The sequence below is a fragment of the Vicugna pacos genome, chromosome 12, assembly GCF_048564905.1.
Source record: "Vicugna pacos chromosome 12, VicPac4, whole genome shotgun sequence".
Taxonomy (NCBI): domain Eukaryota; kingdom Metazoa; phylum Chordata; class Mammalia; order Artiodactyla; family Camelidae; genus Vicugna; species Vicugna pacos.
Window position 1 is genome coordinate 65335934 of NC_132998.1, and position 12210 is coordinate 65348143.

Here is a 12210-nt window from a genome sequence, read left to right on the forward strand (position 1 = left end):
TGACTCACCGTGACATCCCAAACTTCGGAAAGTCAAGCTCCCCGCCAGAGAACAGAGGCAGAGCACAAGGTGGGCATCGGGGGACCCGCCCAGCAGGAGCGGGTTCCTAACCCCGGGGTGGGGTAGCACGCAGACACGGGCGCACGGCCCAGAGGTGGGGAATTCCTAAAACCGAAAGCGGGGACGGCCTTGAGGGTGCCGGTCAGCGCGGAGACTTGCCCGTCTTTCCCGAAAGCGCTCAGACGACGTCATGGAGAGAATCAGAAATGCGTGTTTTAGCCCCTTTGGAAAAGTCTGGCAGTGGCTCAAAATGTCAGACACAGAGCTGTGACCCTGCACTGCTCTCCCGACGCTGCTGCAAACAGACAGATGTGGAAGGACATTCGAGCCGGAAAGGGTTTGACTGACAGGGGCTGGCGGCTGGCAGGGTCATTGCACCCTCCGCTGAGTCCAGTGCGGAGGTGACCTCCCCACCCCTTGAAAGCAGACACAGGAAATGGATCAGCGAGGGTGGACCTGAGCTTCCCGGGCACGCGGGCCGCCCTCACCGCTGCGCAGGGCCAGGGGTCAGCGGGAGCCCCTCTGCTGCCACCTCCGAGGCTGCGTCCCCCGCCCGCCCACCCTGCCGACGCCAGGCCGCCTTGCTGGCGTCGCGGTTGAACTTGGGCTGACAGGGCAGCTGTGAGCCGCAGTCGGCCGGGGCCGTCGTCCTCTGATGCCAGCGGGGCTCTCGTTGCTGGCCCGGGACTGGATTAGTCAAGTGACGGGTGGGACTTCAAAGGCCGACTCGGCCTCCGGACAGAGAGGGCACGGATCTGAGGCTGGTATGCACTTGTCAACACTCCTTTAAGAAAAGCCGCAGGAAGCTGGCAGTCCCCAGGCAGTTGAGTGTGTGTGGCTGTCCAGGCAGCCTGCTGCAGAGCTGGGTGACCTGGGTGACGCCTGGCCGTCCTGGGACACGGGCACAGGGTACCAGCAGCATCGAGGCAGTGGGGGCGGCATCCTGTCTCCCTGGAGGGCATGGGTGGGGCTGAGCTGGGCCAAGTATATTCCGTGAGGGGAACAGGGCCAGCCTCAGCCTGGGGGCCTCGTCCAGCGGGGCACCTCCGGCAGGAGCCGGGCGGCACCTGGACAGGATGCTGCAGGGGTCCCGGGCCTCCCTCAGGTGGAGTGGAGCTCTTAGCGGCTTCCCTAACCCAGGACCCAGTGAGCCTGAGGCCAGGCGCCCACCACCTGCAGGGTGGGCGGAGCCAGGGGTCCCTGCCTGAGGCCCGGGGCCGGGCCCTGGACCGGGGAGCGTTAGTTTTCGGTGCTGGGTACACACTTCTGGACTGGGAACCGTCTTACCGCTCGGCGGGTTGGAGGCCCAGCATGGCGCGGCCGCCTCTCTGCCTGGGGCTCGTGAGGGGAGTCGAGGTGCGGGCCGGGCTGCACTCGCCGGAGGCTCGGGAAGCACCCTGTCCCAGGCCCCCTCCCAGGCGGCAGGATTTGGGTCCCGGGTGCTGTAGGACTGAGGCCTGCTTCCTCGCGCCTGTCGCTGGGGGCCTGGCTGCCCCGGAGGTCGGCACGCTCCTCCAGGCGGCGCATCCGACCTGGGTGGCGGCAGGGTCGGGGCTGTGCGTCTGTCCCTGGCGCCCCTGGTGGCTGTGGTTCCGCTGACAGGGTCTCCCCCCGACACTCCTGTGTGGGCGCCACCTCTGTCCTGCCTTCACTTCTAGAAAATGGAGTAAGAACTAAGGCACTTGTGGGACCTGTGACCGCAGATCCTCCGGGCCGGCCGTCTCTGCATCCTCCGCCTCGTCCTGCTCGCCACGGTCCCGGGGCGTGCAGTTTACTTCCAGCAGCCTCCTGGCTGCCCTGTGCGGTGCGGGCCGCGCGCTGCTCCCCCGGGCGGTGGGCCGACGGCCGCTGCAGGGCCCTGGGCCACGGTGCCGGGTGCTTCCCTGAGAGAAGGGGGCCTGGGCTGTGGCGGGACTTCGTGAGCAGACCGCCTTGGCAAACCCCCACCCCCGGGGAACCCCATGACGGGTGCCGTCACTTTCTCTGGGACTAAGGGCCCAGTTTCCGTTTATTTACTCCAGGGCTCATAGACCCAGAGAAGCCAAGACGGAGCATTCTTGGGCCCTGATTCTCGGACGTGCAGGCGTCCTGCGGGAGAAGGTGAGGGGGTCCTGGTGAGCTTGTCGGGGGCAGCCGTGCTCTGCTCGCACCCTCTCCTCCCGTGGAAGGGGGAGCCGTGCGCCTGTGTGGTCCCGATTCAGACGCCCCTTTAGAGGATGTGGAGACGGAGGGTCTCAGCCACATTCTTCCCAAGACCCCAGACCTCACCGGTGACAGACCCCAGCCGAGCTCTGTCGGGGAGGGGTGATGGTGAGGCAGGGAGGGCGCACTGGGGTGGCTGCAAGGAGGTGACTGCTGCCGGGGTCCTGTACCTCACACTGTCTGAGCCCCGGGTCAGCACGGCCATGCAAAGGCCCCCAGGGCCGGGCGAGCAGTTGTCCAGAATACACACACATGCGCACACACTCATGTGCACCACACATGTGCACACTGACCCCTGCACGTACACACATTCACGTCGAGGTTCCTTTTCAAATGCCGGTGAAGGCCGCCGTGGTTCTGTGGGACGCTTCTGTCACTGGGCGTTTAATCAGCCTCCCACAACTCTGCGGTCTTTGTCGGTCTTTTTCAAGCAGGGGCCTTCCTCGCAGAAAAGCTGGGGATGAGGCCCTCGGAGCTGGTAGAGGCCCCGAGGAAGTACTGGGCGGTCACTCACCACAGGACCCCCCAGGGAGCGGGTCTGAATCACCACGTTAACGGCTACTCGCTGATCACCCCTCAGAGTCAAGGGTGGATTTGCCATCAAGGGGACACCATGGTGTGGCCTCTGACCTAGCCCTGCTTGGAATTTACAGCGACCAACTTGCATAAAGTAAACTCCAGTCTGGTTCTCTGTAAAAGCTAAGTAGAACAGCACACACCTTCCCCGAAGGGCCCTGGCACCCCCAGCGCAGTTCCTTCCCCAGCTCTCTGCCTCATGGCACAGAAGGGCTGCGTGGCCAGTGCTGGCCCGCATTCGCTCAGTGCCCGGGTGAGAGCAGTCTGTTGCCTGCCCCCCGGTTCCCTCCCGTCCAGGTGCCACGTCCTCTCAGGCAGCTGAGCGATGGGCATTGCGATGGCGAAGACAGATGAGATGCCTGGAGCAGCCCTGCTGCGTCCGGAGCTGATGTCTGATCTCCAGGCTCCCTGCTCGGGTTCGTAAAGCCTGAGAAGCGCGTTAGGGCAGGCCTGGGGAGGGGGGCTGGGGGGCTCCAGCCGCCCCCAGGTCTGCCTTCAGCAGCCTGCTCTGGCGCCCTCTCCATCTCCTTCTGCTGGGGAGCCCTTCCCAGCACTCAGTCTCCCTCACACTCAGCCCTCCATCCCCTGCGGTTCAGCTACTCCGCCATCTGCAGCAGCCCCGCGCCCCGGCCAGCAGGCGCTGCGTCAGCGTCTGTCCTCCCACCCGCAGGGTCCGCTCCGCAGGGGTGGTCTGAGCAGGGCCCGAACGTGCTGGCTCTTTCCAGTTCACTCGAGCTCCCCGCTCTGCCTGGGTGCCCACCTCACTCCTGCTCTTTGCTGGTCCTTGATCGACGCAGCAAAGAGCTCATCCTGCAGCCTGGCTCCTCCGGTCCTGGAGCTGAGTGGCTGCGGTGCGTTAAGGCCAAGCAGGAGCCCTGCTCACAGAGGCCCCGGAGAGGAGGGCCCCCGGCCTGTGCTGAGCCTGGAGAGGCCCACACGGCACCGGAGCCCTCGCCGGGGGTGCGGTGGGAAGACAGAAGTGGGGACCCTGCGGCCACCCTGGCTTCTCCCCACTGGCTGTGTAGCCTCTGGGGGCTCCTGACTTGGGTCCTCGCTGTGTTTGGGGGAAGATGACAGACAGAGTTGCCCACCTGCTCTGCCTGGAGCGGGGCCGGCTGGCTGTTCCACCTGCTCCATAAGCACAAGAAGACACGAGGCAGCTGAGAGCCCTCGGATCACTTACCTGAGGACCCGCTCTTCCACGAGCAGTGGCTGTGGCTGAAGGGCGTCCCCAGGGTCACAGGTGGAAGCCCTGACCCACAGCAGGACTGCATCTGGAGGCATGGAGGTGCCTGAGGTTAAATGAGGTCCCGGGGTGAGTCTGACCCCACAGGAGCGTGGTTCTGCTATGAAGCGGACGAGGCAGAGGACGGGCCACGTGTGGACGGCGTCCACACGGGGGTGGGTGGTATCCAGAGGACCAGCCCAGCCACACCTGGGTCCCAGATTCCAGCCTCTTCCTGACATGACCTGGAGCTGTGTCCCGGTCTCGGTGTGGGTGTGGGAGCCCCTGTTCCTTCACTGATGTGGCTCTGGGGCAGCGAAGCCCCGGGCGGGGACGGCTGACGGCCCTGGCGTCCTGCAGGAGCCCCGCCTGCTGCTGTTAGCACCGGAGGTGCCTGTGTCTTCCCCCTCTGTGAATTCAGGCACGTCCGTCCACGGAAAGCTTAGCTTCTGGCCGCTCAGCCCGGGGCCCCAGGGAACGCATCCTTGACCTCATCCAAGGGGGAGGCTCAGCTGGGCACAAGAGGCCCCCAGGACCGGGGCCAATGCCTGGACACAGGTGCAGGTAGCTCTCGGATGGAGCCACGTTCCTCCTGCTGCCCCCGACTGTGGGGTCCCCTGATGGACGGGCCGTCCCCGCACACCCGCGTGGGACGCGAAGGCGGAGATGACTGGTCACAGCCCTGCCACCCAGTGAAGGGAGCCCCCCACCCCAGTGCGATAGACTGTAATGGAGAATCCCACAGATTACAGGAAGGGAGGCGGCCCCGGATCCAGCTGCACATGGACAGAGCAGAGGCAGAGAGGGGCCGGGCCAGGGCGGGAGAGCCCCAGGCCTGCTTCTGTTCTGCCTGGGGGTGGAGGTGCGGGCTGGGGGCGGGGGACCATCTCTGCTTCTGCCGCACCGGGCGGGAGGCTCTCCGACCCCAGAAGAGGACAGTGGTGTGGGGCAGGGGGCCAGCTCTCCACCCTGATCTGGATGCTCTGCCAGGTTTTGCAGCAGAAACCAGTGCCCAGCCCGCACTGTGTCACGGGACACAGGCCATGTCACGCCCAGGCTCTGCGCCCCGCATCCCTGCCCTTCTGGGCCTGGCCTGAGTAAGTGGAGACAGAGCGACAGCTGAGCCCCACCCGGCCCCCACCCCACCCCCTGCCCCTGGGGCTTCTCTCAGGAGCCCCCATCACCTCCAGGCACCTGCTCGTGGCCGAGCGGGCCCCACGTCTGTCCTCACTTCCTCGGGTGGGTGCCCGCCAACCTGGAGCCTCAGGCAGCCTTGGGGCTGGGGGCGGAGACACTGACCCTCCCAGGACCCCTTCAGCTTTGGTCCAGCGCTGCCATCAGCCTGCAGGTGGTCCTGGGCCTGAAACACCTGAACACCAGTGAAGCGGCCCCCACCGATGGGTCCAGGGTACTGCCGCATACAGCTGGGGACGAGAGGGCAGGATGCAGGGAGGCCTCGGGGGGCCTGAGGGTCTCCAAGCTGCTCCCTGGAGCCCTGTGCCTGCCGCCGGGTTCCAGGGCCACGGGCTTGGGGGAGGGGAGGCCGGGTGAGTCCTGACCAGCGGGCAGCTTCTCTTCCTGGCTCCTGGCCGGCATCGGGAGCTGCAGGGGTGAATGCGGCACACTGGCCTGGCAGGGCTGGGGGAGACGTGAAGACCAGGTGCCCCAGGGAGAGGCGTCATTTGTCTGGGGTGGAGGCCAGTTCCAGCCAGTGTCCAGACTCCCCCTGAGCTCACTGGGTGAAGACAAGGGCCCTCTCCCGGCCCCCACCAGCTGTTTCCAGGACAGGGTGAGTGGGCAGGGCAGGTCACAGGTGGTGCCCCGGGTGGAGCTGTCTGCAGAGGGATGGGGAGGGTGGGGCTCCAGGTGAGCAAGGACAGCGGGCGCACAGCCTGGCGCGGCCGAGGAATTGAGAGCAGCCAAGAGGCTGCGGTTCGGCCAGCATGGCAGGGACGGGGACCTGCGACATGGGCGGGGTTGGATGGGAGTCTGCTGGGAGCCCCAGGGAGGAGGCACGGCTCAGGCAGGATGGGGTGGATCCAGGGCCCAACAGGAGCCTCTGTAAGGAGGGGTGGGGGGTCAGAAGCTGAGCTGGGATTTCTGGGGCCACCCGGCCTCTAAGAACAGGCCCCCAGCCCATCTGGAGAGGCCCCTCCTGGGCCCCTCACACCTGCTTGGTCCAGTGTCCTCCGTTCCCACCCCAGAGCTGAGCCCTGCAGGGAGACAGGGCAGGAAAAGGCAGCCCCAAGCCCTACCAAGCCTGGTCCTGCAAGGCAGTGGCCACCAGGAGACTGTCTATGGGATGTCAGGCTCTGGGCTCCCTGCCTGGGACTGGGGCCACCCTAGAGGACAAGGGGACCAGTGCCCAGTGGAGACGTAGCGGGGGAGGCTTCTAGAGCCAGGGCCCCACCGCTGTGGCTGCAGCGCTCCGTGGAAGCTGTAGGCTGTTCTGTCTCCATCATTTTAATGGTGATACTCCTGCTGCCCCAGAGTCGAGACTGGGAACTGGCAGGTCACCGCACGGCCGTGAGCTGCATGTCCTGTCGCATTTCCTGGGACTCTGGGACAGTGGGGGCCTTGTCAGCCAGCATGTGTGCACCACCCCAGCCCTGCAGCCTCCCAGGAGCCCTGTGGGTGTGAGACACACACGTTCCCATCACTCTGCTCAGTACAGCTATGCCGCACCCGCTGTGTGCAAGGCCTGGTTGGGGAAACAGGTGGATGTAATGCATGGGGTGGAGGACACACAGCCCAGACCGGCAGCCGACAGTGCTCCGCCATGCTCTCCGCCATGGCCAAGGGCCGGGGGGCTGCCCAGGGCACGGAGGAAGGAGGAGTCCCTGGGGCTTCTCTCTGTGGCAAGCGTAGATTTCTCCTCCAGCCTTCAGGTCAGAAATCAAGTTTTATGTCCCCACGAAGGTCAGCTGGCATCTCTTAAGCACACTGTCCGGGCAAGGCCAGCCTCCCAGACATTTGCTGGGTTCTGCCATCCCCGACTGGGGCCCTCCAGGTCCACAGAGGCTGACGGCCCTCCTCTCTTTGCTCCACAGGTCTCCTGACAAACACAGCCCCAGAGGGGCCCCGGGAGTGGCCTTGGCTCCCTGGCAAGTCCACACCTTGGCCACGGTTCCCGTCCGTCGAGGACGACACCATTCTCCGTCATCCGCCCACCCTCCGTTTCTCTGTGGCCCATCAAGGGCACCTGCTTCCTGGGCCCCCTGAGCTGAATCTGTCCGTCCGGCCGCCCGGAGGAGTCAGGCCTGGGACACTGGGACACACAGCGTGGCTGCACCGGGCATCCGTCCGTGGGAGCCTGGCCTGGCCTGCCCTCCCTACGGAGGAAGAGGAGGAGGAGGAGGCTGCAGTCCAGCTGGCCTGAAGGAGGACAGCACTGGCCCGGGGGAGGATGGACTCTCGGGCGCAGAAGTGGCCTCTCCTGGTGCCCCAGACTGTCCGAATCGCTTTTATTTTCTTACCCTTTCAGTATATTCAATAGACCAAAGATCAAAATCTATTTTAACGCGGACTCGCCCTCACCATCAGAGTCCCTGGGTTTGACTTGGCGGCACGGGGCAGAGACATGCTGGTGGCCCCGGCGGGGCGGAGGGGGCGGCCCCGCCAGAGGCCTCCGCCCCAAGGACACTACGGTGCCACCTGAGGGGCCGGGTCGGCCGGAGGACCCTGCAGCTGCTCTGTGGGACACGGCGGGCGATGTCCCCACGCAGCAGACCCGGCGGGCGCGCCTCCCCGGAAACCCAGGCCGCGTGCACACCCCGCTCCTCTGTACTTAGATGGACTTGATCGTACTAAACTCACTTTCTGTTTTAACCAGTTAAACACGCCTCTCTGCAGCTCCATCTGGTAGTGGGATAATCCAGAATTCGCCAAGAGCATGTTGGGTCTCCCATGACGGCTGTCTCATCAGATCACCATTTAGCTCCAGAAAGCAAATTAAAGAAAACTAAAGTAACCCTTGTTTGAAAGAGATCATTAAATGTATTTTGCAAAGCCTAAAGTTATATATTTAACAGTTTTTATATGTTGTATATTTGTAGAAAGCCCTATTTAACAGTTACTGTGGCAGCCCGGGCGGTCCCGAAGGCTCTGGTGTGGGCGGCGGGGCCCGGAGCCCCGGACAGGGGGCACCCGGGCGCCGGGGAGGGCGGGGCTGGGCGGCTAGCTGCGGCCACATCCACAGCGGCGCCGCACGCCGGCCTGGGCCGGTGGAAGGGCCTGCTGCTTCTCGCTTGGTCTGGGCCGGCGGTGCTTGCCCCCCGGCCTCTGCCTTGGTGAGCACCGAGTGAGTAGGCCTTTGGTCACGGCTCCTCCGACGGATCTGTCTCCCTTTTCCTTGTTCCTCCCACACTCACAGGTCTTAAGGGCGGCCAGTCCCTTCTTCCCAGTCAGATGTCTGCTCCTTCCCAGTCTTCACGTCCGAGGTGGAGACGCGGGGGCTGGGCCGGGCCCCCGGCCTCCCCACAGCCTCCTGCGAGGCGGTGTCCCCGAGCCCCTGAATAAGGGGCCCTCAGGCCAGGTCCCCTTATTTCCCTAAGCTTCAGCTGAGGCATACTACCTAAGGGTCCAATTAACCGGAGTGTCATGCTAGCTCTATACTACTAAAAACAAGTTTAATACCAGACTATATAGAAGCTGTCCCCACAACCCATAGACTAAAGACAGGAGAGAAAACCCAGTTATTTAAGACCCGTTCCGATGGCCATGAGTGTTTACCTTTCCGCCGCCGCCAGGTTAGAGGTGCCTGCGTCCTGGAGGGAAGGGGGTGGCCAAGGTTCTGTTTGTCATCACAGAGGAGGTGGCCTGCGAGGACGCGGTCCTGGCCCCAGGCTCCGTGAGCAGGACGGCCCGGGAGGGCCCCCGGCCCAGCACGCCTCTGCCCTGCCCTGCCAGCATCCCCACCACCCCTCCCCGCCTGTTTCTTTGGACAGCAAGTGCAGGCTCTCCCAGGGCAGAGACCGGGAGATTTCCTATGTCACGGCACTTTTTTCTTGTTTTACAGTATTCAGTTTTGTGTTGATTCAGCTAAATTATGGAAATAAAGAAAAAATCCTTTGATAAGCATGGCTTCTGTTCGCCGGCCGCGGTGTCCTGGGAGGGGCTGCGGCTGGCGTGGCGGGCGGGGACAGAGCCTCCTTCCGGGTGGTGGGCCCGCCCGCCAGACAACGCTTAGTCGAGAGCCCTCTGGATTTTCCTGGACCCCCTGAGGATGCTCCCTGAGGCCCCACCCCCAACGAGTGGACAGAGCCTGGCCCATAACCCCACGCCATCCCCTCTGAGGCCGTGCGCCCCTCTCCAAGCCGGTGGGGAGGTGGACAGCCGCATCTCTTCACGTCTTCCCGGGGTCTGTGAGCCAAGCCCCGCACACTCCCCCAGACACGGGAGTAGAGCCCTACTCAGGGGCTCCCAAAGGAGACCTGAGTCTAAAGGACGCCCTTTCCAGGGAAACCTACTCCAGTCTCCAAAGAGCCATCCCTGCTGTGTTGAGAGCCCCCCGTCCGCGGCCGTGCGCCGTTGGGGGAGGCCACGCCTGCTGGGCTCCAGCAGCTCTTTACGAAACACTGATCGGCCCTGGGACCTGCGGCTGGGTGGTGGGTTGTGAGCCATCTGAAGCCTGTGCCTGATGTAAGGGGACCTCACTGGCCTTTGGAGCTGTTACAACGGGTGAGAGACCCCCACCCTCTGGCACAGAGCGGGCTTGTCCTGGGATGGAGGGAAAGGAAAACAGCGAAGGCCTAGCTGCTGCCACAGGGCCCCCCAGGGGGGCTCTCCCCCTCTGGGTGGGGGCCCGGGTGCCCATGTCAGAAAGGGCTTTCCCCCAGGGCAGGGGGCACCTGGGGCGAGCGGCTTAGAGGCTTTGCAAACAGGCCAGGGCAGCATGGACGGGAAGGAGAGGGGGCCCCACGCCCCCCTCCTCTGTCCACACAGAACAGTGAGGAGCGGGGAGGAGCAGGGGTGTGAGTGTGCCGGAGGGAACGCTGCCACCCGACAGCCACCTGCCCAGTCGCTATTCCAGAGTCTTCTGGGAGTAACAAAGGGAAAAACAAAATCGTGACACTAGAGAAAAGACAAAGAGCTTCAGGACCACCAGGTCTCATAAAAATGGACGATCACCTTCAACCAGAGCCGGGGTGCACCTGTCAGGGTGGGCTGGGTGATGCTGCAGTAACAAACAGCCTGCCTCTGCGAAGCCGACCTTCCCATCCTCAGGGCTCTCCCCTTGCGCCCCCAGCCGGTGTGCCTGGCGGAGCCGTCTCCAGGGAGGCTCCCTCCCTCTCCGTGATCGGGGACCCTGGATCACCAGTACCGCTGCAAAGGCTTCTGCGTGGAGGTGACGCCCGCCCCGCCCGCTCTGCTCCGGCCACGCCCGCATGTCCCGGTCTCGGGGGAGAACTGTCTGCAGTGACAGTGCTGCTTCTGTTGTTTGTTGATTTGAGCTGCTGGCCTGGGTGTCTTCACCCACCAAACGGCACAGGCATCGTTGCCGCCCACCTCCAGCCCTCAGTTCCTCAGAGCGTGGAGGAGGCGTGAGTTCCCCTCCCTGCGCTGGGGGACGACACGCACGGTCTACTCGGCGCCCCACCTCCGCGGAGAGCTGAGGCTGAGACAAGCATGGGCGCTGCCCCAGGGGGGAGAGAATCAGACAGTCCTCCTGGGCCGCCGGCCGGCCCCTCCTGCGGCCCCAGGCCAGCCTTGCTCTCCGGCAGACGGAGGCCCAGTGTCCTCGGGGCACAGCCTGGGCCTGGAGGAGGCCACCCGGCCGTGCGATGGGAGGGTGGGAATCTGGAGTCAGCCCGGTTTCAGCTGCTGGTGTAGGTGAGATGCACCTCCTCTGGGGGCCTCCCTGTTGGTGCACCAGAGAGGGCGGAGCTGAGCCCCCCAGGGTCCCTGAGCAACGCAGGAATCGCCTCAAAGAACAGGAGGGGCGTGGCCTTCGCCCCTAGTTGTGGCCATTTTGGGGCAGCTGCACATGTGAGCTCCACTGGCTCCCTGCTCCGTCTCTCGGAACTTGTCCCACAGCCACATTTAACAGAGAGGCCCCGTGGCCACCTGTCAGCCAGCATCCTTGGTCCTCGTCTTAGGATGTGAACCCAGGCTGCAGGGGAAGGGGAGCTGTAGGCACCTGCCTGTGGGGCTGGGGGTGCCACTTCCACAGTCACTGTCATTACGGCCATCAGGCACATGCTGGCGGTCAGTTCCTGGACCGGCCAGTCAGGTGGTGTGAACACGGCACGTGTGTGTGCGTGCCTGTGCTCTGGGTCACCCTTGTGTGCTGAGTACTTTCCAAGTCAGGGGTCCGGGGAGGAGCCTCGAGGAGCCCCACGGTCACACTCAGAGGTGTTGGTCTGGAGAGCGGCTGAGACAGGCTGACCAGTGACGGCACCACCGTCAGAACCTCAGCTGCCCGGGTGGATGCCCGCAGCCCTGCGTCCCCAAGGCCTCTCCTGCCCGTGTCCCACGCTGGCATCCGGAGGTGGTCCCTTCACCGTCCTCGTCCTGAGCTGACCGCCTCCCAGAGAGGCTGGCACCAGGGGAACCTGCGTCTCTTGAAAGCCCTTGTGGGATGTGAGGACAGGGAGACTCCCGGAGCCGCCAGGGCGCCGGGGTCAGGCAGGAGGCTGGGGCCGCACACGACCGTCCTGCCTGTCCGGCTGGTCGCAGCCGCTGGGGCACCGTGCCCGCCGCGGAGCCGGAGACAGCGCCCGTGCGGCCGTGGAGAGGACCTGATTCAGGGCCTGAGAAAGTTCCCAGAACGCTGGCCCTGCTCCCTCAGGGCCCAGGGAGAGGCAAGCTGGGGTGCCGGAGGGGCCCCATGCTGATCCAGCCGAGGCTGAGGGAGGTGAGCGCCCGCGGGAGGGGCTGGAGGAGGCAGATGGGGGTGGGGTGTGCTCAGAGGTGAGGGCGGTGTGTGCCCCGCTGGCTGGGATGGGCGTCCGGGCTGCTCAGCACGGGCCCAGGACCCCAGGACAGCCGGGGACAGCAGCCCACACTCCCCACAGACATGTTGCCCCCACTTCCCCCAGCACGCTTTACCCCCGACCCTGAACTTGCTGACCCCCCACTCCCACTGAGATGAAGGCTCTGGGCACCCGTTCTACGGGTGCTGCTCACGCCCTGTGCCCTGCCCCTGG

General features: G+C 64.9%; 1 protein-coding gene across 4 annotated transcripts in view; it reads left to right on the forward strand.

Moving 5' to 3' along the window:
• The window catches only part of TAFA5 (TAFA chemokine like family member 5), a 164429-nt gene extending 156351 nt beyond the window's left edge, over positions 1–8078 (forward strand). For 2 of the 4 annotated variants that reach the window (XM_072973961.1, XM_072973960.1), the window contains exon 4: positions 7114–8078. In XM_072973961.1, coding sequence (XP_072830062.1) covers positions 7114–7122 — 9 coding nt within the window. In that variant the 3' untranslated portion in view covers positions 7123–8078. Of the gene's footprint in view, positions 1–2081; positions 2316–3135; positions 3430–7113 lie in introns of those variants that run through there. The other 2 variants (XR_012078945.1, XM_072973959.1) reach the window with 2 other exon arrangements.
• The last annotated feature ends 4132 nt before the right edge of the window (positions 8079–12210 follow it).